The sequence below is a fragment of the Eumetopias jubatus genome, unplaced genomic scaffold (assembly GCF_037043125.1).
Source record: "Eumetopias jubatus isolate StellerSeaLion01/CBP00866 unplaced genomic scaffold, mEumJub1_p1.0 scaffold_1, whole genome shotgun sequence".
In the NCBI taxonomy this organism is placed as follows: Eukaryota; Metazoa; Chordata; class Mammalia; order Carnivora; family Otariidae; genus Eumetopias; species Eumetopias jubatus.
Genome location: NW_028274807.1, coordinates 65,187,457 through 65,209,817, shown reverse-complemented (window position 1 = coordinate 65,209,817; position 22,361 = coordinate 65,187,457). Strand labels below are relative to the sequence as shown.

The window sequence follows — 22,361 nt, the reverse complement described above, 5'->3', positions numbered from 1 at the left end:
AACAGTCTACACTAGTAGCCCCACTTGGATCTCCAGTTTGGTTCTTATTCCCAATGCCAGAGATATGCATCCTTCATTTCTAACCCAATTTACCTGAGGGATTAAAAGAGATCGTCTACGTACTTAGTGCCTGGCACACAGTAAGCATGCAAACATTTAGCTTTAAAAAGCTCTATACGTGGGGCGCCTGGGTGGCTCAGTCAATTAAGCGTCTGCCTTCGATTCAGGTCATGATCCTGCAGTCCTGCGATCAAGCCCCGCATCTGGCTTCCCACTCAGTGGAGAGCCTGCTTCTCCCTCTGTCCCTCACCCTGTTCGTTGCTCTCTCACGCACACTCTCTCTCTCAAATAAAATCTTAAAAAAAAAAAAAAAACACCTCTATATGTGATTGTGATTGATACATATAGATTGATACACCTTCTAACCCCTCTTTTCCTGGTAAGGAGTAAACAGACTAGGCATCTCTGCCTCAACCTAACACTAGATCTTCCTGATATATTTCAAGTAGAATAAGTTTCACTGCTGCTTCTCACACATAAACAGCCAATATCATGTAAATTTTTTGCTCATATACCCTGTCTAAAATACTCTTCATCCATCTTCCTGCTGCCAAAATGGTACCTGATCTTTTACATCTATTCCAAATAAGCTAGAAAGAGAGAAAAGCAGCCCCTTACAGCGAGGAGGTGGCCCAACACTCATAGCTAGGCTGTGAGGTTTTCTATCAGACAGAATCTCACAGGTCACCAACATCAGATGAGTCTTCTGTGTCCATGATGGAAGTGAGGCAAAACCAAGCCTGAGTCTGAGTCTGACTCAGTACAATAAAAGCAAGGTCTCTGTGCAATCACAAAAAAATCCCAGGTGCCATGAGTGACTGTTGCTTCTTTACCAATTACAGTCCTAGTCTCACCCTGCCCTTCGCATCTCCTAGATAAGATTTATTAAGACACCCAATCATAGAATTATCCCCATTCCTGACAGTACCCAATGCAAAGCAAACCACCACCACTTCTCTGAATTCTCCCCAAATTACCTAACAAAAGCCCAAATTCTCTAAGTCTGTAAAGCATGGTCTTCCCAAGACACTCCATGTTTCCCCATGTGGCTTCCCTTGCTACAGAAAGCATCAATAAACCCAACTTTGTTTACCTATGGGTGTGTACCTGATGTTCTTTAACTAATGGACATCAGCATAGTCTAGCTTAACCAACTAGACAAGGATACTATTTACCAAAATAAAGAACAAGTTCTTTTTGCTTTGTAGAGAAAAGATGAAAAGTTGCTTTAGATATCTGAATCCCTGGCCATCAAAATGGATTATGTTAGAAACCAATTTATTATAAACGCTTAGAGCTCAAGAATGGGGTTTAGATAGAAAATCTGACCGCAGAATCAACAACATAGCGGTAACTACGGCTATAAAGTAGGTCAGAGTATCCAAAGAGGTAAGAAGAGTAGCACAGGTGGTCAAGATATAAACCCAAGGAAAGAGGAAGCCTTGAGATAAATGGTACAACCAGAAGGACAGGATGCTGTTTCAAGGAGGAAATGGTATGGTGTTAATTTTCAAAGTCAGCAAGAATTGAAAACCAGCTTTTACATTTAGTAACAAAGGATAATTAGAAACCTTGGCTAGAGAGGTTTTTAGTTGGTATGCTCTCTTATTCTCTATTCCAGGCTGCCTCGGCCTCTTCTCTTCAACAGAAACATAAAGAATATAATCCACATGAAAGTGAAAAAATATATCATATAAAGTAAGGTCTAAATCAGTGTTCAAATACCTGCTGAATTAAAAAAACCACGCTGATGTGGGACTTAGGTTCACTGTTGAAAGACGGATGGGCACTTATAGAGACCATCAGTGAAAACTAGAGAATAATGCAGAACAGTTATCTAATTCAGTAGTTTTCAAAATTATTTTTAAAGGAAAAAAATCCCCTTCCTCAAGTGAAGAAGTACCTAGCAGATAAGTATAAAAGCAAGTGCTCTGGTGAGGCACAGAAAGACAGCTCGGACAAACGGTAACACTACAATCCCCTCAACATCCGTCTTCAGAGCATTCCAGCCCAGCCTCCTCCATGTCCTGCACAGCCTCTCTACTTCACTATTCTCTCTGCTCAGAATGTTTTCCCTTCAGATAGTCAAACGGCTCATCTCCTAACTTACTTCAGTTCTTTACTCAAACGTCACCTCGGTGAGGCTTCCTTAGCCAACAATATCTAAAATTTCAGCATTGTTCTGTCTTCCCTTTCCCCCCTTAACATTTGTCACCATCCACACATTATTTTATTTATCTAGTTTATTAGGTTATTTATCATTAAATTGTCATCTTAAAACCAAATTAAAAAAGAAATCCTCACAGACCTGTACTTCTGAAATAATACATTATATGTTAAAAAAAGAAGAAGAAGAAAGCAGGAAGGGAAAAATGACGGGGGTGAAATCAGAGGGGGAGACAAACCATGAGAGACGATGGACTCTGAGAAACAAACTGAGGGTTCTAGAGGGGAGGGGGGTGGGAGGATGGGTTAGCCTGGTGATGGGTATTAAAGAGGGCACGTACTGAATGGAGCACTGGGTGTTATATGCAAACAATGAATCACGGAACACTTAAAAAAAAAAAGAAAAAAGAAATCCCCTCAAATATCCCATTTCTCTTTTAAAGACGGCATACATTCCAAACTTCAGCTTTAAGTAAACAAATCAACATGCTTGTCAGTGTAGCTCCTCCATATAAAATAGCAATGCTTTTATTTTGCTAAAGAGAGGCGGGGGAAAGAGATTACTGTTAACATCATCATTTGACAGAAGGAAACCTCAGAATAACAGTCCTTTCACTTGAATTGATCTGGTTTTGTGGAAAGCAAAATAGGGAAAAAAGAGAAGATAGTATGTAGTCGTAAGGAATTCTAGCCTCGTCCAGGTAAGTTTCCAGAGACCCAGCTTAATTTAGATTAAGATTTAACAAGTTATTTACAGCAGGGCCTATTTTGCAGTTCTGAGAAGAGTGGCTTTTATATTACTGTCAAGAACTGTGGGAGATCTGAGATTTTTATCCTGCTTGTAAGTTAACAAGTAATCCTGGCAGTTTCATGGATGCTGGAGAAGACATAAGACTCCTAGGTCAGAAATGCAGAACTTTATTACTCATGGCAATAGCAGTAGCCAGTGTCAGCTTTTGTGCCAGTTCTCTGAGCCCCAATTCCCACTGGGTGACGCAAAGAGGGCTGGGTGACAACTGTACACGCAGTGGGTTATGTTACAGGGGACCCTGAAGTTAAGGAACCCAACTCTTTTATAATGGGCATAAACATGCCTGTCCTTTGCTCTAGAAGGTGACGTTGTCTTTACTATACTGGACACTAAGAAAACATGCTCTGGAGACTAGTTTTATTATACTGAACAGTAAGCAAACTTGCCCTGTGCTCTGGAGAAAAACAATATATCTTCTGCTGCTTGCTCACTAAAGGAACATCCATGAAAAAGAATAGTCCAGAGAAAAGGCAGTCACTACCTCTGCTTGCAAGACATTCATAGCATGTGACAAAATCATGAAGTACTGTCTCCCAACAATTATCATGCCTGGGTAACATTATAAGAGGAAAAGATAGCCTGACATCTTAAGTCCTATGTTTATCACAAAAACACAAATTGTAAACAAGAACCATCCTGTCAAAAGCCAGGTCTGGCAACCAAGAAGAAAAATAAGAAATCCTACATTTTATGGAAAAAGACTTAAGACTACCTTAATAAACCAGAGCATTTTCTATAAGTTTCAGTGAACATTAAAAAATGAAAATTAGCTTAGGGTGCCTGGGTGGCTCAGTTAAGCATCTGACTCTTGATTTTGGCTCAGGTCATGATCTCAGGGTTGTGAAATCGAGCCCAGCATTGGGCTCTGTGCTGGGTGTGGAGCCTGCTTAGGATTCTCCCACCCTCTCTGGGGAAAAAAAAAAAAAAAAGGAAGTTAAAAAATGCAAATCAGTTTTCTCAAAATAAGAGGTGGCAGTGGAGGGGGTGGGGGGTGACTTAGCACATACTATGTACTAAGTACCCTTCTACTGAGTAGGTGGTGGTAGAACACGCATAGACACAAAATCTATCATCAAGAAGCTTAAAGTTTAGTAGAGATGAAAGGTATCAAAAGATAAACATCTGAGATCAGTGCAAAAATAAAGTACATAAGTGTTCGGGAGTTCCAAGAAGGAATATGACTTCTAGCTGAGAGCACAATGGAAGGTGTGCCTTTTGAAGTAGAATTCAGAAGAAAAGCAATTGTTACAAATATCAAGGAGAGGGGGAAGAGAATACGACATTCTAGACCATCATAAGAGAAATAGGTAGTTGAAAATAATGCTTAACTGCAGTTTTGGTGTAGTAGGAATAGAATTTTCAAAAAGAATGGTAATTAACAGGATAAACTAGTGTAGTCATGGTGAGTCTTGAACACCAAGCTTTATTTTGACTTTATTCTTGAGTAAAAGGAAAGTGATTGAAAGATTTTGGGAAAGAACATGAGGCCATCAAAACTAACATTTGTAAATATTGATCTGCCTTTGTGGCTTGAGATAGTCTTCCAACAAGCCAGTTTTTCTTCACTGAGTGTTAACATAAAAATCACTAGTGGAATTTTTAAATAATACCTAGGCTCCACCCCAGAGATGCTGATTCAATAGGTCTGGAGTGGGGCTCAGGAATGTAAATTTTGAAAGCTCCACAAGGAATTTTAACACAAACTCCTGGTGGAGAGCCGCTGTTAAATAATCAATGATAAACATCCCAACTCTTCTTGTAACTGGACCACTCTGTACTATGTAGTGTGCATAGAATGTACTACTTAAGTATGAGAGAAGAAACAAGCTGAAACTCAGAGCTCTGTACCATCTTTCAAGATCAGGAAGGCAAAAACCGGCAACAGCGACCAAAACAGTGAGCAAGCCACAAAAAGGAGAACATGCAAACTAGATCTAAGAATGTGGCAGCAGGGAGAAAAATGAATCTACAAAGACTCTTAGGCAAAGCAGGACAAATGATGGGATTGGGAGAAAAAGAGTCCAATGATAACACTGATCATCTACACTCAGAAACTACAAAAGAACTAAGAAAGCTATTCACAAATATTCCCATGTGTTCATCACAGCCAAGTCTGTACCAACAGTATTATCCAAAGCTAACATATAAGGGAATAAAGACTCAGAGTTTTAGGTTTACCAGGTCATAACATAAAAACAAGAATCACTAAGCTTGGATGCAAATATAAATCTTTCTGACTCAAAAGACTAAATGCACCTCACCATCCTGAGTTACACATTCCTTTCCCAACCTGTTGTCCCTGCCAGCTACAATTTAGCAAACTTCCCCCATGTATATACATAGGTTCTAATTTCTTAAAATATAAAACAGAAAGAGAGAGGATTTGTAACAAAGAATTTATTTAACAAGCATTAAGTGCCTATCACAGGCCCAGCATTTGCTCAGCTGAGTCTTAATGCATCAGGTTCACCGGAGGATCAAAATACATGTTGTATTAGTTGTAGACAACTAATAGTTATTGAAAGTAGGAAGAAAAAAGATCTTTTACAAATAGAGATTTCAAACTATATTTTAGGGTTGTCTTTTCAGTAGTATATGAAATGCCCCAATTCTATGACTCAGGACTCTTCTAATAAAGGTAAGTTATCACTCCAAAATGAGAAAAGAAATAGAGACATAATTGTGGGCATGAGAGTGGGGAGGAGGAAGGAAGAGGGGAGAGAGGTGGTTCATACAATGTTAACTTTCTCCCAAAATAAAAAAATGTAAAAACAAAAACAAAAATGAATTGAGGGCAGGGGAATGGGGTTGGAAGGGGAGACAAGGGCTGGGAACAAAAGAAAAAAACAGCAAAGTTCAACAAAATTCAAACGTTTTTCTTTTGCTCAACACAGAAGGAGAAAATTTATTATGCTGTCCAAAGTCTTCCACTTCACTGTTTCCAACATATTATTCATTTTAGCAAACATCACACTTGTTTTAATTATCTGAGTATTCAGTCAAGGAACAGTCAATATAAATAAAACCAAAGTGAAAAAAAAATGTTTATCTTCCTTAGTTTGAAAAAAGGAAAATGTTTTGGAAATTTATCATAATTGAGGAAAAGGGCAGAAGATATGAGTCAACTCCCTAAACAATTAGACATTATTTAAAATTTTATTTTTTCCCTCTTCACTCCAGTACATGCAATGAATAGGTCACCAGCTAATGCCCAGAATTCACTGTCAAAGATTTGCCAAGAGTATTAATTGCAACGGGAATATTATTCAGCCATTTTCCCACCAAGAGAAATAAAAAATCAAAATACACCCAATTGCTTTGATATGGTGCTGCAGTACTGAAGCCGGAGTCATGCTGCAGCCCAAATCCTCAAGGCTAGCTTAGGAAACGGAAAAGCAATGGTCTGCTGCCACAGAGCCCCCACCCTAGCACAGTGGGATTGATGTCCTAAGATTTCCCACCTTCTAAGTCTAGCCCATGATCTTCTGAGCTGTTTTTGTAGAGCTCACATTCTAGTGGGAATTAGTCAAGACAAAAAATAACCTCAGGTGTTGATAAGTATAATAAAGAAAAAGCAGGAAAAGAGAGTAAAGAAAAAGGGGCTCAATGGAAAGGGGTATGCTCTATTGCCCAGGAAACTTAAGGAAGGCCCCTCTGATAAAGCAAGTGAGAAGAGACCTGAAAGATGTAATGGAGTCAGCCAGTCAAGCAGATATTTGGCAAGAGGACACGGCATGTAAAAAGGCAAGTAAAGTGAAGGTATGCCTGGTGCGGGCAAGGCACAACTAAGATGGCCAGTACAAAAGTTGTGGAGTGAACATGAGAGAGAGAGATAGAAATAAAGTCTCCAAAATTGGGGGGTGAGTTGAGGGGCAGATAAAAGAGCTTCTAGGTTCTGTTAAGGACTTTGACTTTTCTGAATGATGGGAGAGGCCTTTGGAGGGTTTTGAACAAAAGAGTGATAGAGCCTGATGTGCTTTTCAGAAGGGTCACTGGCTACTGTGACAAATAGTCCATATGGGCAGCAAGAGTGAAAGCAAGGAGACACACGCTAAGAGAATAGTGCAAAATCTAAGCAAGAGATAATGGCTAAGATAACTTTTCCGGACAATCCTGTGAAAAAACTGAATAAACTCCCCTCACTCAAAAACTTCCAGGAAAAACAAAATAAAACAAAAGACGATTAACAGTTCCATGTTAAAACCAAGTAACTAGGACTAGAACTCCTAGGATTTTAGAGAGATAAAAAGGAAACTATAAAACTTCAAGACATATCACTAACATATGGGATTAATTTTACCACACTGTATAAATCCAACCACCATATATAATACCTTAGGAAGCGTATTTGGACATTGCTTCCCTTCCCACTGAATATTTTATGCATTAGGTATACATGGGGAAAGAGAGTGAACTGGAAGCTTGGGAAAATAAAACTGACAAAAAATTGTAAATATTATTCTCCATTGTGCCACAAAGTGTTTCTGAAGATGGCCTAATTAAATAGAGCATATTCTCTACATTAGCACTACTATAACCAAGAGTTACAATTCCTAACCAAGGCTTTCAAATTAACCCAAAATGACTAACATCATCCTCTAAAAGCAGTGATAAAAACCCTAGCCTAAAATACCAACTATTCCCCAAAACAAAGGGTGCTCTGAAATTAGAGTTGAGAGAAACCATATATGGTATAGAACAGACTGAACTTATCGTTTTACACATGCTAAAAAAAAGGCCTAGAATGATTACAGGATTCACCCAAGGTGATAACTACTGACATAACCCAAGACTAGAAGTTAAGACTCTGGAATCCTAATACACCGTCACTTTACTGTCTTGTAACTATTGCTTAAAGAAACAAAACAAAACAAAACTTCTAAAAATGACATGTCCACTGAACACACTGATTATGCAAAAGGGCTCAATTGTAATAAGTACCCTAAAAAACCCTGACAATACTAACAGAATTGACCAAGATTTAATATATAAAGCTGATAGAGCAACAACATATTTAATTATGAATCACTTTGCTTTCTCAGACTTCAAAAGGGCTTGGGGGTAGTGAGGTGGGGTTGGGGATGTAAGGTAGAAGAACTGGAAGGATAAGCACAAAACAACAGTTGTTAACACAATGAAAGGCAGTGAGAATGGAGACTAGGTTGAGTGGGAGAGCATAGAGTAGAAAAACTAGGTTTGCCATTTTATTTTACATATTTTTCTACTATTTGAGTCCTTAATACATTTACATTAGTATATCAGTTATGTATTTTTAGCAGAAAGAAAAATGTTATTGTGAATCCTCCAAAAGCACTCAACTCCCTCTTAACTAATATGCAGAAGTCACACAGTCATTCTTATGCTATTCTTTGAAAGCATCCTCATGTCCTTTGTTATAACTTTTATAACTCAAAATATTCAGGGGCATATATATTAAAATGCTAGTCTCAAAAGTCACCTTTTATTCTAATTTCCAAACTATATTTCATAAAGCAAATTTCTTCAGTTTAAGTGGGCAAGAGGAAATGTATGGAAAAAGGAATTGTTACTATAAAATATCAACAGACATGACAAGAACATAGTTATGTATTTCCTATAATTATTTCACTATAATAAAAAGGTACTTGAAAAACTATCCTTTAACAATTCACTGTAGAACACGTAACACTGTAAAATACTCATCTGATTGCATGCAAAGAAAAAAAGCAGCTTTAATGAATTTTTTCAATTCAGAAGATCTCAAATGTATTTGTGATGTACATAGTAAAACCTCACACTCTAAAACTCAACTTATCAATGAAATTGGCTTCTGTCCTCCCTTAATTGGACACATCTGGATTTGGTATAATCATACAACATTCCCAGATTCTGGAACTCACTATAAAGGGGGGGGGAAATGTACTATGCCTGGGAGGGAAAACAACAAATTGAAGTATGGTACTTACGTAAATACTAAAGCTTACAATAAATTCTCTAAATTAGGCCTAAATTGAATCCATTTCAACATGCAGTGAGCAAGCAAAAAACCTGTGTCTTTGATATGACTATTTGAAAGACAATAATCAACAGAATATTGTATGCCAGAATCAAACTAAAAAGCAACTCTTCACAAATTAGCCTCTATGTAATCAGCATCAAAATACAAAAAGGATTAAACACAAAAAAAATTTTATTTAAAAAAAGGCCCTCATCCTCAAGATCAAAGCAACAAAATTTTTAAAAAAATCAGACCTAAAGGTTTTAGAGAGGTGAAAAGGGTAAAATCGGGAAGGCACTCGTCCCTTACTATCTTTCCATAACTTTTTAATTTATTCTAATAATCACCTCCCCCCCAAAACATAACCACACCTCTGAGCTTTCCAGTATGATTTTCTAATGAAGCCATCGTGGGCAAGATTCCAAATCAGCAAATGAGCAAAATAATCCTAGAAAGATTTGTGTGTGTGTGGTTGTGTTGTTAGCATTTCAGGAATTCAAAATACTGCTTATGAGACATCTCCTGTCTTAAGCAGAAAGAGATGAAGACAGGAAAAAGTAGCCTGATGTATGAATGTAAATATTATTAACAAGTCTTTAAAAGTCTCACAAACACAGGACCCTAACAGTTTAAAAATATCAGGTTAAGGAAACTGAGGAATTTTCATGATATGCGGATCAAGAAACTGATCTGCTTATAAACCAAAAAGCTTCACCTGCAGTCACAAGGCAAGAAAGGACTCATGATTTAACCCCAAATTTATATATAAATATCCCAAGTAGATATGGAGTTTACTTGAATATTCCAAGTGACTCAGAACTAACCAGTGGAAGAGTTACAACACTGTGGCTATTTTTAAGAGTTATTTATTAGGCACTTATTTTCTTTTGCAGTTAGTTATTAAAGACTTCTTTTATACTAATCCTAAAATCTCTCTCTAAGTCTTTTCCATGGAGCCAAAGAAAACAAGCTGAATATTCTTTCCTTAAGTTCAGTCATAAACACCCTAGAAATCTATATAGCCCTAGATTTATTACTTTGTAGGATCCCCCAAGCCCTAGAGCAAAACACAGGCATGTGTTAAGTGTACCAACCCAGACATCATTTGATGAGTTGAATTAGATAAAATAATCTCTAAATTCCTATTCCTAAGATCTTATTAAATACATAGCTATAAAATTTTTTTAATTTAACTTATTTAAAAGTTTATTTAAAATAGGATTCTCACTATCACCACTGCTATTCAACATAGTACTAGAAGTCCTAGCACTATGTCCACAGCAATCAGACAACAAAAAGAAATAAAAGGCATCTGAATCAACAAACAAGTCAAATTCTCACTCTTTGCAGATGATATGATACTTTATGTGGAAAACCCAAAAGACTCCACCCCAAAACTGCTAGAACTCATACAGGAATTCAGTAAAGTGGCAGGATATAAAATCAATGCACAGAAATCAGCCGCATTTCTATACACCAACAACATGACAGAAGACAGAGAAATTAAGGAGTCTATCCCATTTACAATTGCACCCAAAACCATACAATAACTAGAAATAAATCTAACCAAAAAGGCAAAGAATCTGTACTCAGAAAACTATAAAATACTCATGAAAGAAATTGAGGAAGACACAAAGAAATGGAAAAACATTCCATGCTCATAGATTGGAAGAACAAATATTGTGAAAATGTCAATGCTACCTAGACCAATCTACACATTTAATGCAATCCCTATCAAAATACCAACCACTTTTTTCAAAGAAATGGAACAAATAATCCTAAAATTTGTATGGAACCAAAAAAGACCCCGATTAGCCAGAGGAATGTTGAAAAAGAAAAGCAAAGCTAGCGGCATCACAATTCCAGACTTCAAGCTCTATTATAAAGCTGTCATCATCAAGACAGTATGGTACTGGCACAAAAACAGACACACAGATCAAGGGAACAGAATGGAGAGCCCAGAAATGGACCCTCAACTCTATGGTCAACTAATCTTCGATAAAGCAGGAAAGAATGTCCAATGGAAAAAAGACAGTCTCTTCAACAAATGGTGTTGAGAAAACTGGAAAGCCACATGCAGAAGAATGAAACTGGACCATTTCCTTATACCACACACAAAAATAGACTCGAAATGGATGAAAGACCTAAATGTGAGACAGGAATCCACCAAAATCCTAGAGGAGAACACAGGCCTCAGCTGCAGCAATTTCTTCCTAGAAACATCGCCAAAGGCAAGGGAAGCAAGGGCAAAAATGAACTATTGAGACTTCATCAAGATAATAAGCTTTTGCATAGCAAAGGAAACAGTCAACAAAACCAAAAGACAACTGACAGAATGGGAGAAGATATTTGCAAATGACATATCAGATAAAGGGCTAGTATCCAAAATCTATAAGGAACTTATCAAACAACACCCAAAGAACAAATAATCCAATCAAGAAATGGGCAGAAGACATGAAACAGACATTTTTCCAAAGAAGACATCCAAATGGCCAACAGACACATGAAAAAGTGCTCAGTATCACTCGGCATCAGGGAAATCCAAATCAAAACCTCAATGAGATACCACCTCACACCAGTCAGAATGGCTTTAATTAACAAGTCAGGAAACAACAGATGTTGGCGGGGATGCGGAGAAAGGGGAACGGTCCTATACTGTTGGTGGGAATGCAAGTTGGTGCAGCCACTCTGGAAAACAGTGTGGAGGTTCCTCAAAAAGTTGAAAATAGAGCTACCCTACGACCCAGCAATTGCACTACTGGATATTTACCCCAAAGATACAAATGCAGCAATCCAAAGGGGTATGTGCACCCCAATGTTTATAGCAGCCGAACTATGGAAAGAGCCAAGATGTCCATTAACAGATGAGTGGATGTGCAGCCATCAAAAAAATGAAATCTTGACATTTGCAACGACATGGATGGAACTAGAGGGTATTATGCTAAGCGAAATAAGTCAATCAGAGAAAGACAAGTATCATATGATCTCACTGATATGAGGAATCCTTAATCTCAGGAAACAAACTGAGGGTTGTTGGAGTGGTGGGGGGTGGGAGGGATGGGGTGGCTGGGTGATGAACACTGGGGAGGGTATGTGCTATGGTGAGCACTGTGAATTGTGTAAGACTGATGAATCACAGACCTGTACCTCTGAAACAAATAATACATTATATGTTAAAAAAAAATAGGGAAAAGGGAAGGGAAAAATGAAGGGGGTGGAAATCGAAGGGGGAGACAACCATGAGAGACTATGGACTCTAAGAAACAAACTGAGGGTGGGGGCATGGGTTAGCCCGGTGATGGGTATTAAGGAGGGCACGTATACGCAAACAATGAATCATGGAACACTACATCAAAAACTAATGATGTAATGTATGGTGACTCACATAACATAGTAAAATAAAATTTAAAAAAATAAATAAAATAAAATGGGATTCTCAGGGATGCCTGGGTGGCTCAGTTGGTTAAGCGTCTGCCTTCAGCTTAGGTCATGATCCCTGCCAGGGTCCTAGGGATGGAGGCCCCCATCAGGCTCCCCCCACTCTGTGGGGAGGCTGCTTTTCCCTCTCCCTCTGCCTGCTGCTCCCCCTGCTTGTGAGCTCACTCTCTCTAATAAATAAATAAAATCTAAAATAAAATACTAAAATTAAAATAAGATAAAATAAAATAAAATGGGATTCTTGGGTCTCTAGGTAAATTCAGTAAGAGGGGCTCCCAAACTATTTCTAATTCAAACACCTAACAATTTATCTCCCCCACAGCCCTGGATAAAACTATAGTGTCATATATGCCTTTAAAGAAGTATAAAACTATGTTCTTTCACCCACTATTCCCACTGCTGAGAATTCTTCTTAAGGAAAAACTTAAGCAGGAATAAAATGCTATACACACAGAAGTGTTCAAAGCATCATATCGATACCGACAAAATATAGATAAAATCAAAGTGCCCAAAAGGGGTAGAAAGGAAAACTAGGGGAGAAAAAAAATCACACCTATTAAAACATACTTTGAACACTAGATAAAAGCAGGAGAGTTTGGTACATTAAGGAACCAAGAGATCACAAACTATTTTTGGCTATGACTGCAATTACAGGTAATATGCAAAAGGACAGTGGTTCTGTGGGTAATTTTTTTTCTCTTCAAAATTTTCTCTGGCATTATGGCTGCATAATCTTTAAATTAAAAATGAAAAATATAAAGCTATTTCCATATCATCTAATCTTGACATCTAAAAAGAGAGTACGATCTTCCCCTTCCTTTTGGGGAAGCATGCTGCTGAATTTAACTTAGAAGTGCCATTAACTGAATCACCCATAGTTAAGACTACCAAAGTAGAAACAGAAATACTAAGTCTACCTACATGGTCACAAAGCTTGCTAAATCATGCATTTATGGACCACAAGATGGTATTTTGCTGACTTGAGAAATTGCATGCCATGTGGTCTGTTTTGTTTACATAAAACTCCCATATTTCACTAAAATAGGTTTTGCCTGATTAAGTTTCTGAAACCAGGGACTAGTGAGCCAGGACTCGGCCATTCCACTCTAATTAACTAAAGTATCTACACATACTATAAGAGAAAAACCTCAGTCTTTTTTCTATGTAGGGAAAAGCCCAGTTTTTCCCTAGTGTGTGTTTCTTCCCAGTGTGTCCCCCTTACTAGTCACACATAGCACTTCACTTCTGATACTTCTGACCACCAAATGTGTGGAGATTTTACCCCCGGCAACTGCCTGTGACACCAGCTGGGTGTCCTAACGTTCAACTCAATTATGACTACCTGGAGATAGCATCAGACCCCACAGGTTGAGGGCTTAGTCCCACAAGACTGCCCCTCCTCCTGCAAATTCAGATGCCAGTCACAAGCATGGATGGTTCTGACCAACAAGCTATAGATGGGAGGTTCCAACGACCTCCTCCTTGGATTCAGCTAATTTGCTAGAGCAGCTCACAGACCTCAGGAATATACTTATGTTTACCAGTTTATTAAAGGATATGATAAAGGATACAGACGAATATCCAAGTGGAAGAGATGTGTAGGGCCAACTATATAGGAAGGAGCCAGGGCTTCCATGTCCTCTCCAAGTGTACGGCTCTCCCTGCACCTCCACATGTTCACCAACCCGGAAGCTCCCCAAATCCCAGACCATTGGGATTTTTATGGAAGCTTCCTCAAATAGGCATGATCACTCATTAACTCCACCTTCAGCCCTTCTCCCTTCTCAAGAGAATAGGAGGTGGGGTTGAAAATTCTAAGCTTGGTCTTGGCTTAGTCCTTCTGGAGCCATCCAGGAAACCAACAAGAGTGACCTTATTAAAACAGAAGACACTCTTATTACCCAGAAAATTATAAGGGTTTCAGAAGCCAGGGGTCAAAGATCAAATATCAGAAAAAAAGAGGTTATGAGTGCTCTTATCATTTAGGAAACTACAAGAGTTTTAGGAGCTCTGTGCAAGGAACTAGGGGCAGAGACCAGTATTTATTTTATATTATCTCACACATACCAAGCATCAAACATTTGGAGAGAGTTCAACCCAAGAACAGCAATGGCAAAATCTAAATGGAAAGTATAGAAAGAACCCACACTCTTTAGGGAAAAAAAGAGATGGGGTAGGGAAAAGCTACAAACTGAAGTAGAAAGATCATTGGCTTCTGTCAATTAACACTAATAAAACAATGCTTCCTGAACTCAGGATTTCCTGAGCCCAGAATTTCTGGACACTCATCTAAAAGTCATTACCCTTTGTCAAGTGGCAGAAAGCTGCCCATACACTTGAATTAAAAACTTTTTATGAGGTAAACAGTAAAGCTTCAAATCTAATTCCTGAATGGTCTGTAATTACTAATATAAACCGCTGTACAACCTAATAATTGTTGAGATGGAAATGGAGATAGATGCCCATCAGATGCCCCCATCATTCGTCAGAAATATCATCAATCTCCAATAACAAGCAGGAAGTAGAATAGCTTTGTACAAGACTAGGCTTAGAATGAAAACTATAATTCTATCAATTTAAAGAGAGCATAAATATTACAGCAGAAAAAGTTCCCTCCTTCTCTTCTGATACACATACCAAATGTTTATTTCCCATCTTCTTTAAAATGGCAAGGGAAGGCATGAATAAAACAGAGTAAGGAAGCAGAGAGAAAAAGACCAAGATTTCTAAAGGGAATGTATAACCAAGGGATGGTGTCAAGGTACTAATAGTGAAAACACAAAACACCAGAACTGACACACAGACTGAGGCTTAATATCACCCAATCAGCACATTCTCTCCTTAAAGGAAAAGTCCAAATGAAAAGCCAAATTATAATCAAAAGGCAGGTATATTCTTAGAACAAGATTTCCCAATGACTAAGAATTTTCAATCATGATACCATAGGCTTCACTGTATGGACAGAAATGACAATTAAGTTGACTATTAGTGTTGGCTGATCAGTGATTCAAAAACCTCGATTCAAATAATCTTGACTTTATTTTGCATTAGGCCACCTCCTACACAGGCCAACTGTTGATGACAACTAGTTTCATTCAGATACTAACCCTGGGTAAAATACAAGAGTATCTTGGATCAATCTCCTAAATACTGATATATAAGTAGTGGAAATATTTCCCTTTAGAAAGTCTCATGAAATAAGAATCAAATGAATAAATGTAATAGAAGCACATTACTTTAGATTACCCTCTCTGAGGGACTGGATTACACCTTCCACGTAGTCAAGAGTGACGAAGACAACCACTGTAACACCAACATCTGCGGAGAATCACAAAACCAAAACCCAGAGCTCCTTTAAGAAATCTGTTAGAGTGAATGGCAAAAATGACAAGACTTTTCTAGTCTATTCTGAAAGAGTTCCAGATATATTCTACAACACTCCTCTATAGCACACTCAAGCAATTCTTCTACTCAGAATGGTTAAAATTTTCTTACAACCAAGATCTCTTCCTAGTTAAGCCCTTTTAAGGTAAATAGTGAGGTTCTGACAAATTAAACATTTAATACAAATGTGAATTCTTTAAATTACCTTTCATCCAAAATGACCGCTTCACAATAAATAAGAAATGTCATAGGCTGTTTCTCGCTCTTTAGGGCAATAATTTTAATTGGGATTGGGATTATTTCCCATTAAAAAATAATTGTAAAATATATTTGTAAATTGTAAAATATACAATACATAACATATACAAAAATTAGAAAATTACACGTACATAAATCTTTCCTTTTTTGCAATAAAACATTTCATGTGTGAACGTTTAAATTACATTTTTCAGATAGTTTTTTAAAAGGCAGATATATGACTACGAAGAAACCTACGCGAATTCTGCTAAACAAGGGGACAATCTAACTTTACAACACTGGCTCTCTCTATAGATTTTTGCCTCTAGAAAATAATACAAAATTGATCCACTGAGTAATTAGCAAAATTGTAGTCTCTTTTCCAGTTTACAAATGACAAGACAAAACAACTATACAACCTGGCACTTTAAAGTTTCTCATGTTAATATTAGACATATTGCACTTTCAGAAAATGTATGTTTTACAATTCTGTGTTGATAATAAAAAAATCCTTGAAACTGAAGCATTTAATTAAATGAAGCAAATTACAAATGATATTGACAATTATCTTCCACTAATGAATGGCTAAGAGACTAAGTATCTATCTACTTGTTAACCTGGAAAGGTGTCCCTTTTATTTCACATGGCTAACCCTTATCTTTTAGTCCTCAGCTGTCACTTAACCTTTCAGAGGCCTTCTCCAAAGGCAGATTAGATGCGCTAGTTACATACTACCAATAACAAAGTACTTCCACTAGTGTTTAAATATACTGTATTATAACTTTCTGGCAGTGCCTGGCACAAGTAGGCATTCAAATAACTGTTGAATGAAAAGGTTAAAAGTAAACATGTCAGAATGGCTTCAAAGTGGTAGAGAAGTCAACCCTTCAGATCAGGCTGGGGCTGCAAATAAGGGGTGGGGATGGGAGCAGAGGTAGGAGGGCCATGGGTGGGAGGGTACACTCCCTTGTGAATGAGAAAAGCTTCTAAAAGTAATATGATGGTCAAACATGACAGTAAGACTAAGAATGACCATGTGTGGACTTACACTAATCCATTCACTTTTATAATGATATACATGATTGGTTTAAAAATTAGATGAATCGATTTAAGAAAAACAATACATATTTTATTTTTTAAGTTACTTGAAAGATTCATAAATTGGAAAAAAATCTCACCTGTCATGGGATCAAAGAGCTGATTAGCTTCTAAGTCTGTAAAAGTACTACTACAGACAGGACATTTGAAGGAAGCCCGGTTGGTGGAATCTCTCTCATCAGTTTCAATCCTCCTTCTCATGTGATCCAATTTATATTTTACCACATTAACAAGAGTACGATAATTAATAAAGTAGTAGTTATGGCGCGTGGTTTTCCCATCTGCAGCAGTCTCTACCCTCATTCTGCATTTGATGAACTTGTCTCCCTTTAAATTATTCAAAACTGATCGAAGTTGCTTCCGATCAAACTTGAGCAGCTCCAGCATATCCTCCTCTTTCACACAGGGGTTCCGGATCAAGATGTCCAAGGCCAAAGCATGCTCAATGCCATAAAACCCCCGGATCACATACTTGGCTAACCTCTTCAATGCTGCGGGAACCTCGGTGAGGACGTCCGGATCTGCCATCTTTAGCAGCAAACTTCAACTTTAAATAAACCAAATTCAGAAAAAAAGAGATTAGCTAGGCATAAGGACACAGTAATCATTTTAAATCTAGAATAATCAACCCATTATGTAGCTGGCAGCTACCACCCTTGAAGTGCCACAAAGGTACTCAAGCCATTGTTTTAAAAGACTTACAATGCCTAAGCATTTAAACAGAGAATAAAATTTTCCTCTAGAATACAAAGATTACACTTAAAAAGCTTGACATATTTCTTAAATGTTAATTTTCATGATCTACAGGGCTTGATTCTAAAAAGTAACTTACTACTTATAGCAATGATATATTATATCAAGCCCACTTTATTTCGGAAAGAGAAACAAAAAAGATAAATGAAGCCTCACCACTGTTAATGCTACAGATCTTTGGGAATGCTGGGAAACCCCTGAGAAACCTAGCAGTTAGCATATCCTTAAAGTGTCTTTATTTCTTTTCTTGAGTAAAATTTTTCTACGAAAATCTATTCTAGGATGTCTTACTTAGTCATGCTCTCACAATAAAATCATAAAAAACCGATAAATAAGTAATCCCCGGATGGGTGTTTGGCAAAATTAGTTATAAATCTGAAAGAAATTAACACTTAATCCAGATAGCTTTATGAACCTTGCAAAGTTAAATCTGATGACCAATTAAGTAAATAGTCCTTAAATTTAAAAAAAAAAAAAAAAAAGGCCCAAGATATCCTTAAATACTGGATCCCTTCTTGCAGGACAAAGCAGAGGCTAACTGTACCCAATTCTCATGTCATGACCTAGAAGACTGTCTTCCACAAGCCCAAACTGGCATGGGCTAGACTCTGATGTGGCCGTTAAAAAGCCTACGTTCTGGAATTCAGCTAGCCTGCTTTTTTTTAGTAGCTGTGTGATCCTGAGCAAATTCCTTAAACAACGTCACATTTTACTCTGAGAAATAAGGATAATATCAATTACCTAAATGAGGTTGTTGTGGTGAATAAATGAGAATGTTAAGCAATATGCTTATTAGGAAGTACTTGTTGATAAGGATAGCTTCCATATTGATTTCCTATGTCCCATACTAAAAATGGCCAGGCTACCTACACAGGCTATGACTAGTGAAATTTCCCTATACTATAGGGAATTTCTTAACAGAGATATCCCACTGAACTATTTCAACAGAGAATCATATTCTGTTATTACTACTAGTTTCTATTGAACCTTTTATTTATAATCAGTGGTTATCAATGCAATCAGATTTAATACCTTTTTTAGAATAATTTTTATATCCACAGTACTATACTATCAAGGTATTCCTAAACAACCAATCTAAACACATATTTCTGGGGAGAAATACAATGCCCTATGTGTAATAAAGGAAAAGGAAAGTCAGTTATAGTATTTCAGATTGTAAATAATCACGCATGACTATATACAAGAGATAAAGCAGCACCTAGATCCAAACCTGTGGTCCTAGAACCTTCCTGTCATCCCAATGCTTAAGGATGCTGAGCAAGTACCTGGGTTCAACACCAGAGTAGTATCATAGCATACTACTGGGTACATTTTGTTCTCCTTTCCAATTTGGTCTATACATTGTACTTGATCCCAGTTTTTTTGTTTGCTTTGTTTTACATGCTCCACAGTTGGCAGAACACAACATATAACCTCTGAAACATCCAAAAGACCAAAATGGCAGACAAATGTCAAAATAAATTACTTTTTCAGTATTATTTTCTACAATTATATTGCCCTCTCTGACCTCCTACCCCATACACTCCATTTTCTGGACCAGTGGTTCTTAACTCTGGCTGTAAAGCAGAATCATCTGGGGAGCATTTAAAAATACCCATTCTGGGCCCCATTCCCAGAGATTCTGTTTCAGCTGGTCTGGGAGAGCCAGACTAGGCATCATGTTATTTTAAAAGCTCTTTAGGTGACTCCAGTACACAGAAAAGTCTCTGACCACTGTTCCAGACAAATTTGGTGGGTGGCTATCACATGTCCTGCCAATGCACATTATCATTTTGCCTGTTTCATTTGCCTGAAATACCTGAGGGGGCACTAAAGATTTGAGTAAGGGAGAGTTATGAGGGACTCTGCAGGACAATACTTTTGGGTTTTGAATCCTAGTTCCCCCATTTCCTAGCCTGTGACCCTACAAAATTCTCAGTTTCCTCATATATAGAAGTAATTGACAGCACCTTCCTCATAGATTTGAAGTATGGATTAAATGAGATAATTCATATAAAGTGTTCTGTTTTCAGGGCCGGAATCATTAAGAGTACCATTAAATACTGGCATTGATAACAAGACCCTCTATATAGAAAAGTGACTCTTAGAATAACAAGAGGAATGAACTGAAGTACTGAAGATGGAGGTACTGCAGAAGTATTAGGAGCCATAGTAACCAAACCTAAACTAAGGAAAAGAGGGCAGGATGAATGAAATTTATTATAGAAACAAAATTAAAAGAATCTGATAATATATTGGAAGTGGAGTAACAGAGTAGGAAAATTTTAAGTAGTTATTTGGGTTTTTCCTTTTTTACAATATTTTTTTATTGGTAAAATACACATAACACAAAATTTATCAATTAACCATTTTTAAGTATACAGTTCAGTGATATTAACTACAATCATAATGTTGTACAATCACCACCACCACCCATCTCCATAACTCTTTTCATCTTGTAAAACTGATCCGCTACACCCATTAAACAATGACGTATTTAATGTTATTAAATAATTGCGTTGAGCCAGTGTGGCTAGGAAGAGAATACTACCACTATGAAAACTGCATTAACACCTGAAAGAGGAACAGGTTTGTAAGAAATGAGGCATTCACTTTTAGACGCTTGCTTCTGAGGAAATACCAGAGAATATTCCATGAAGATGTCCAGCAGGTAGCTGAACAAATGAAAGTGGAGCTCAGGAAAGAAGGTATGCTGTTCCAGCTTATGCAAACTCTCTACATTCTAAAATCATCCTTCCTGACCCTTTTGTTCTCTCCTCTACCACTTCTACATCCCCATTTACGATGAATCTCCTACTCAGTCTTTGGATTTGTTCCATTACTTAAGTCAGAGGTCTCAAACTGGCAGCCTCTGTCACATTGTTTGACCCAAAGAACATTTTGAAAATTTTCTGAATTAGTTGTCAACATTGAAAAATCGTGAAATTTCACATAAATTTCAACTTTAAGCTTGAAAATTGGAAATATCTAAGGAAAAAAGTGAGACCACATTCCCACATAGAAACAATAAGCTGAAGCTAAAGGAGCAGTTGACAGTTTTAAACAGGGACAGAGCCTGGCTGGTCTCTGCAGACTTTTGGAAGTATGAACTTACAGCACCAACTTCTGCTGCTTCTTTTTAGACTCAGAGTCCATCAGCCACCTCCTAGCCTACCTACCCTTCCAGACCCCCAAAGGCAAGTTGGTTTTGTTTTTGAACCATGTTTTCTCATCATACAAAAATTTAGCCAGGCACCAGGCACCAGGCACAGAGTTGGAGAAACAAAGTTGAAATGAATGCTTTCTCTGCACTCTCTTTATCCTTGTCAGCCTCATCTCCAGTCACACTGGCATTCTCTCAATTCCATGAGCCACACATGCTTTCTCCATCACCAGGCCTGGAAGAAACACCACATGCTGTTCTTTCTGCCCACAAAGCTAAGCTCAAACTCCCTTCTAATCATCCTTCACATATAAAATGACATTTCTCAGAGAGACCTTCCCAGATTCCCCTTAGTAGCTTAAAATGTTTCTTTTTCACACAGAGCTCTTTCCCTTTCTTCCTTGCAGTGAATAGATTTGTACTTTCTTCATGTCTATCTCTTGTTCACCACTTTCCAGCATCTAGCCAAGCTAATCAAGCACTTTGATTAAAACTTTCCGTAAGTCTCCTAAGCACGTGTTCACCCAATATGCCCACCCTACCAGCTCCCCCCTGCCCCCAGCTCACTTCCTCCACTGCTGCTTCCAAAGTAGAAAAAGAGAGGCTACTGAAAACCTCCTTAAACTTCAAATGGTTTTAGGCAGCAGGTGACAGGCTCAAATTCGCTATTTTAAAAGATTATGCTGACTACAGGATGTGAAATAAAAGAGAAAAGGAGTGGATGGCGGGAGTCCAGTTAGATTATTTCAGTATACCACTATTCCAGTTCTGGAAGAACTTGGATCCTATACGACTAACTGTGTTTTTTTTTCAGTTACCATGTTTCATGGTACTTTCCACACCTTCATACATAAAGCGGCATATCACCGCCAAAGCTGTGGACCAGCTGCCCTCCAAGAACTCGGTTCAGTAATGTTCTCTACTCCCCAGTGACAGTCCCCGAGCCCCTAAATTCCCTCAGACTGTGCCAGGTGAGTCCTGGGGCCACACTCGGCGCATCCAAGCCCGTCCTACCCGAGGTTGCACACTGGCCGCTCCGGGGTCAATGGTTCTTTGGAGGACCAAATCAAGAGAGTAGCTAAGGGGAGGCGGGTAGCTAAGGAGAAAGGAGGGAGAAGAGGGAGAAACCCTGAAATGCGACGCCGGACCAGGGAATCGAGAACAAGGAACAGGGAACAAGGTTTACCAAAACGAATCCTCGAACACTCCCACTACAGCTTCCCACAGCGCCTCAACTACCGGCTTAAACGAGCCACGCCACTTGTGCGACAAAG

General features: G+C 38.0%; 1 protein-coding gene across 3 annotated transcripts in view; it reads right to left on the bottom strand.

Annotated features, from left to right (window-relative positions):
* Window positions 1-22,355, bottom strand: part of GTF2E1 (general transcription factor IIE subunit 1) — a 34,867-nt gene extending 12,512 nt beyond the window's left edge. Inside the window, exons 1-3 of one of the 3 annotated variants that reach the window (XM_088024668.1) lie at window positions 22,274-22,355; window positions 17,252-17,718; window positions 15,699-15,770 (exon numbers count right to left, since the gene is read on the bottom strand). In XM_088024668.1, the coding sequence (XP_087880794.1) occupies window positions 15,699-15,770; window positions 17,252-17,699 (520 nt within the window). In that variant the 5' untranslated portion in view covers window positions 17,700-17,718; window positions 22,274-22,355. Of the gene's footprint in view, window positions 1-15,698; window positions 15,771-17,251; window positions 17,719-22,101; window positions 22,226-22,273 lie in introns of those variants that run through there. The other 2 variants (XM_088024670.1, XM_028110718.1) reach the window with 2 other exon arrangements.
* Window positions 22,356-22,361: the final 6 nt, after the last annotated feature.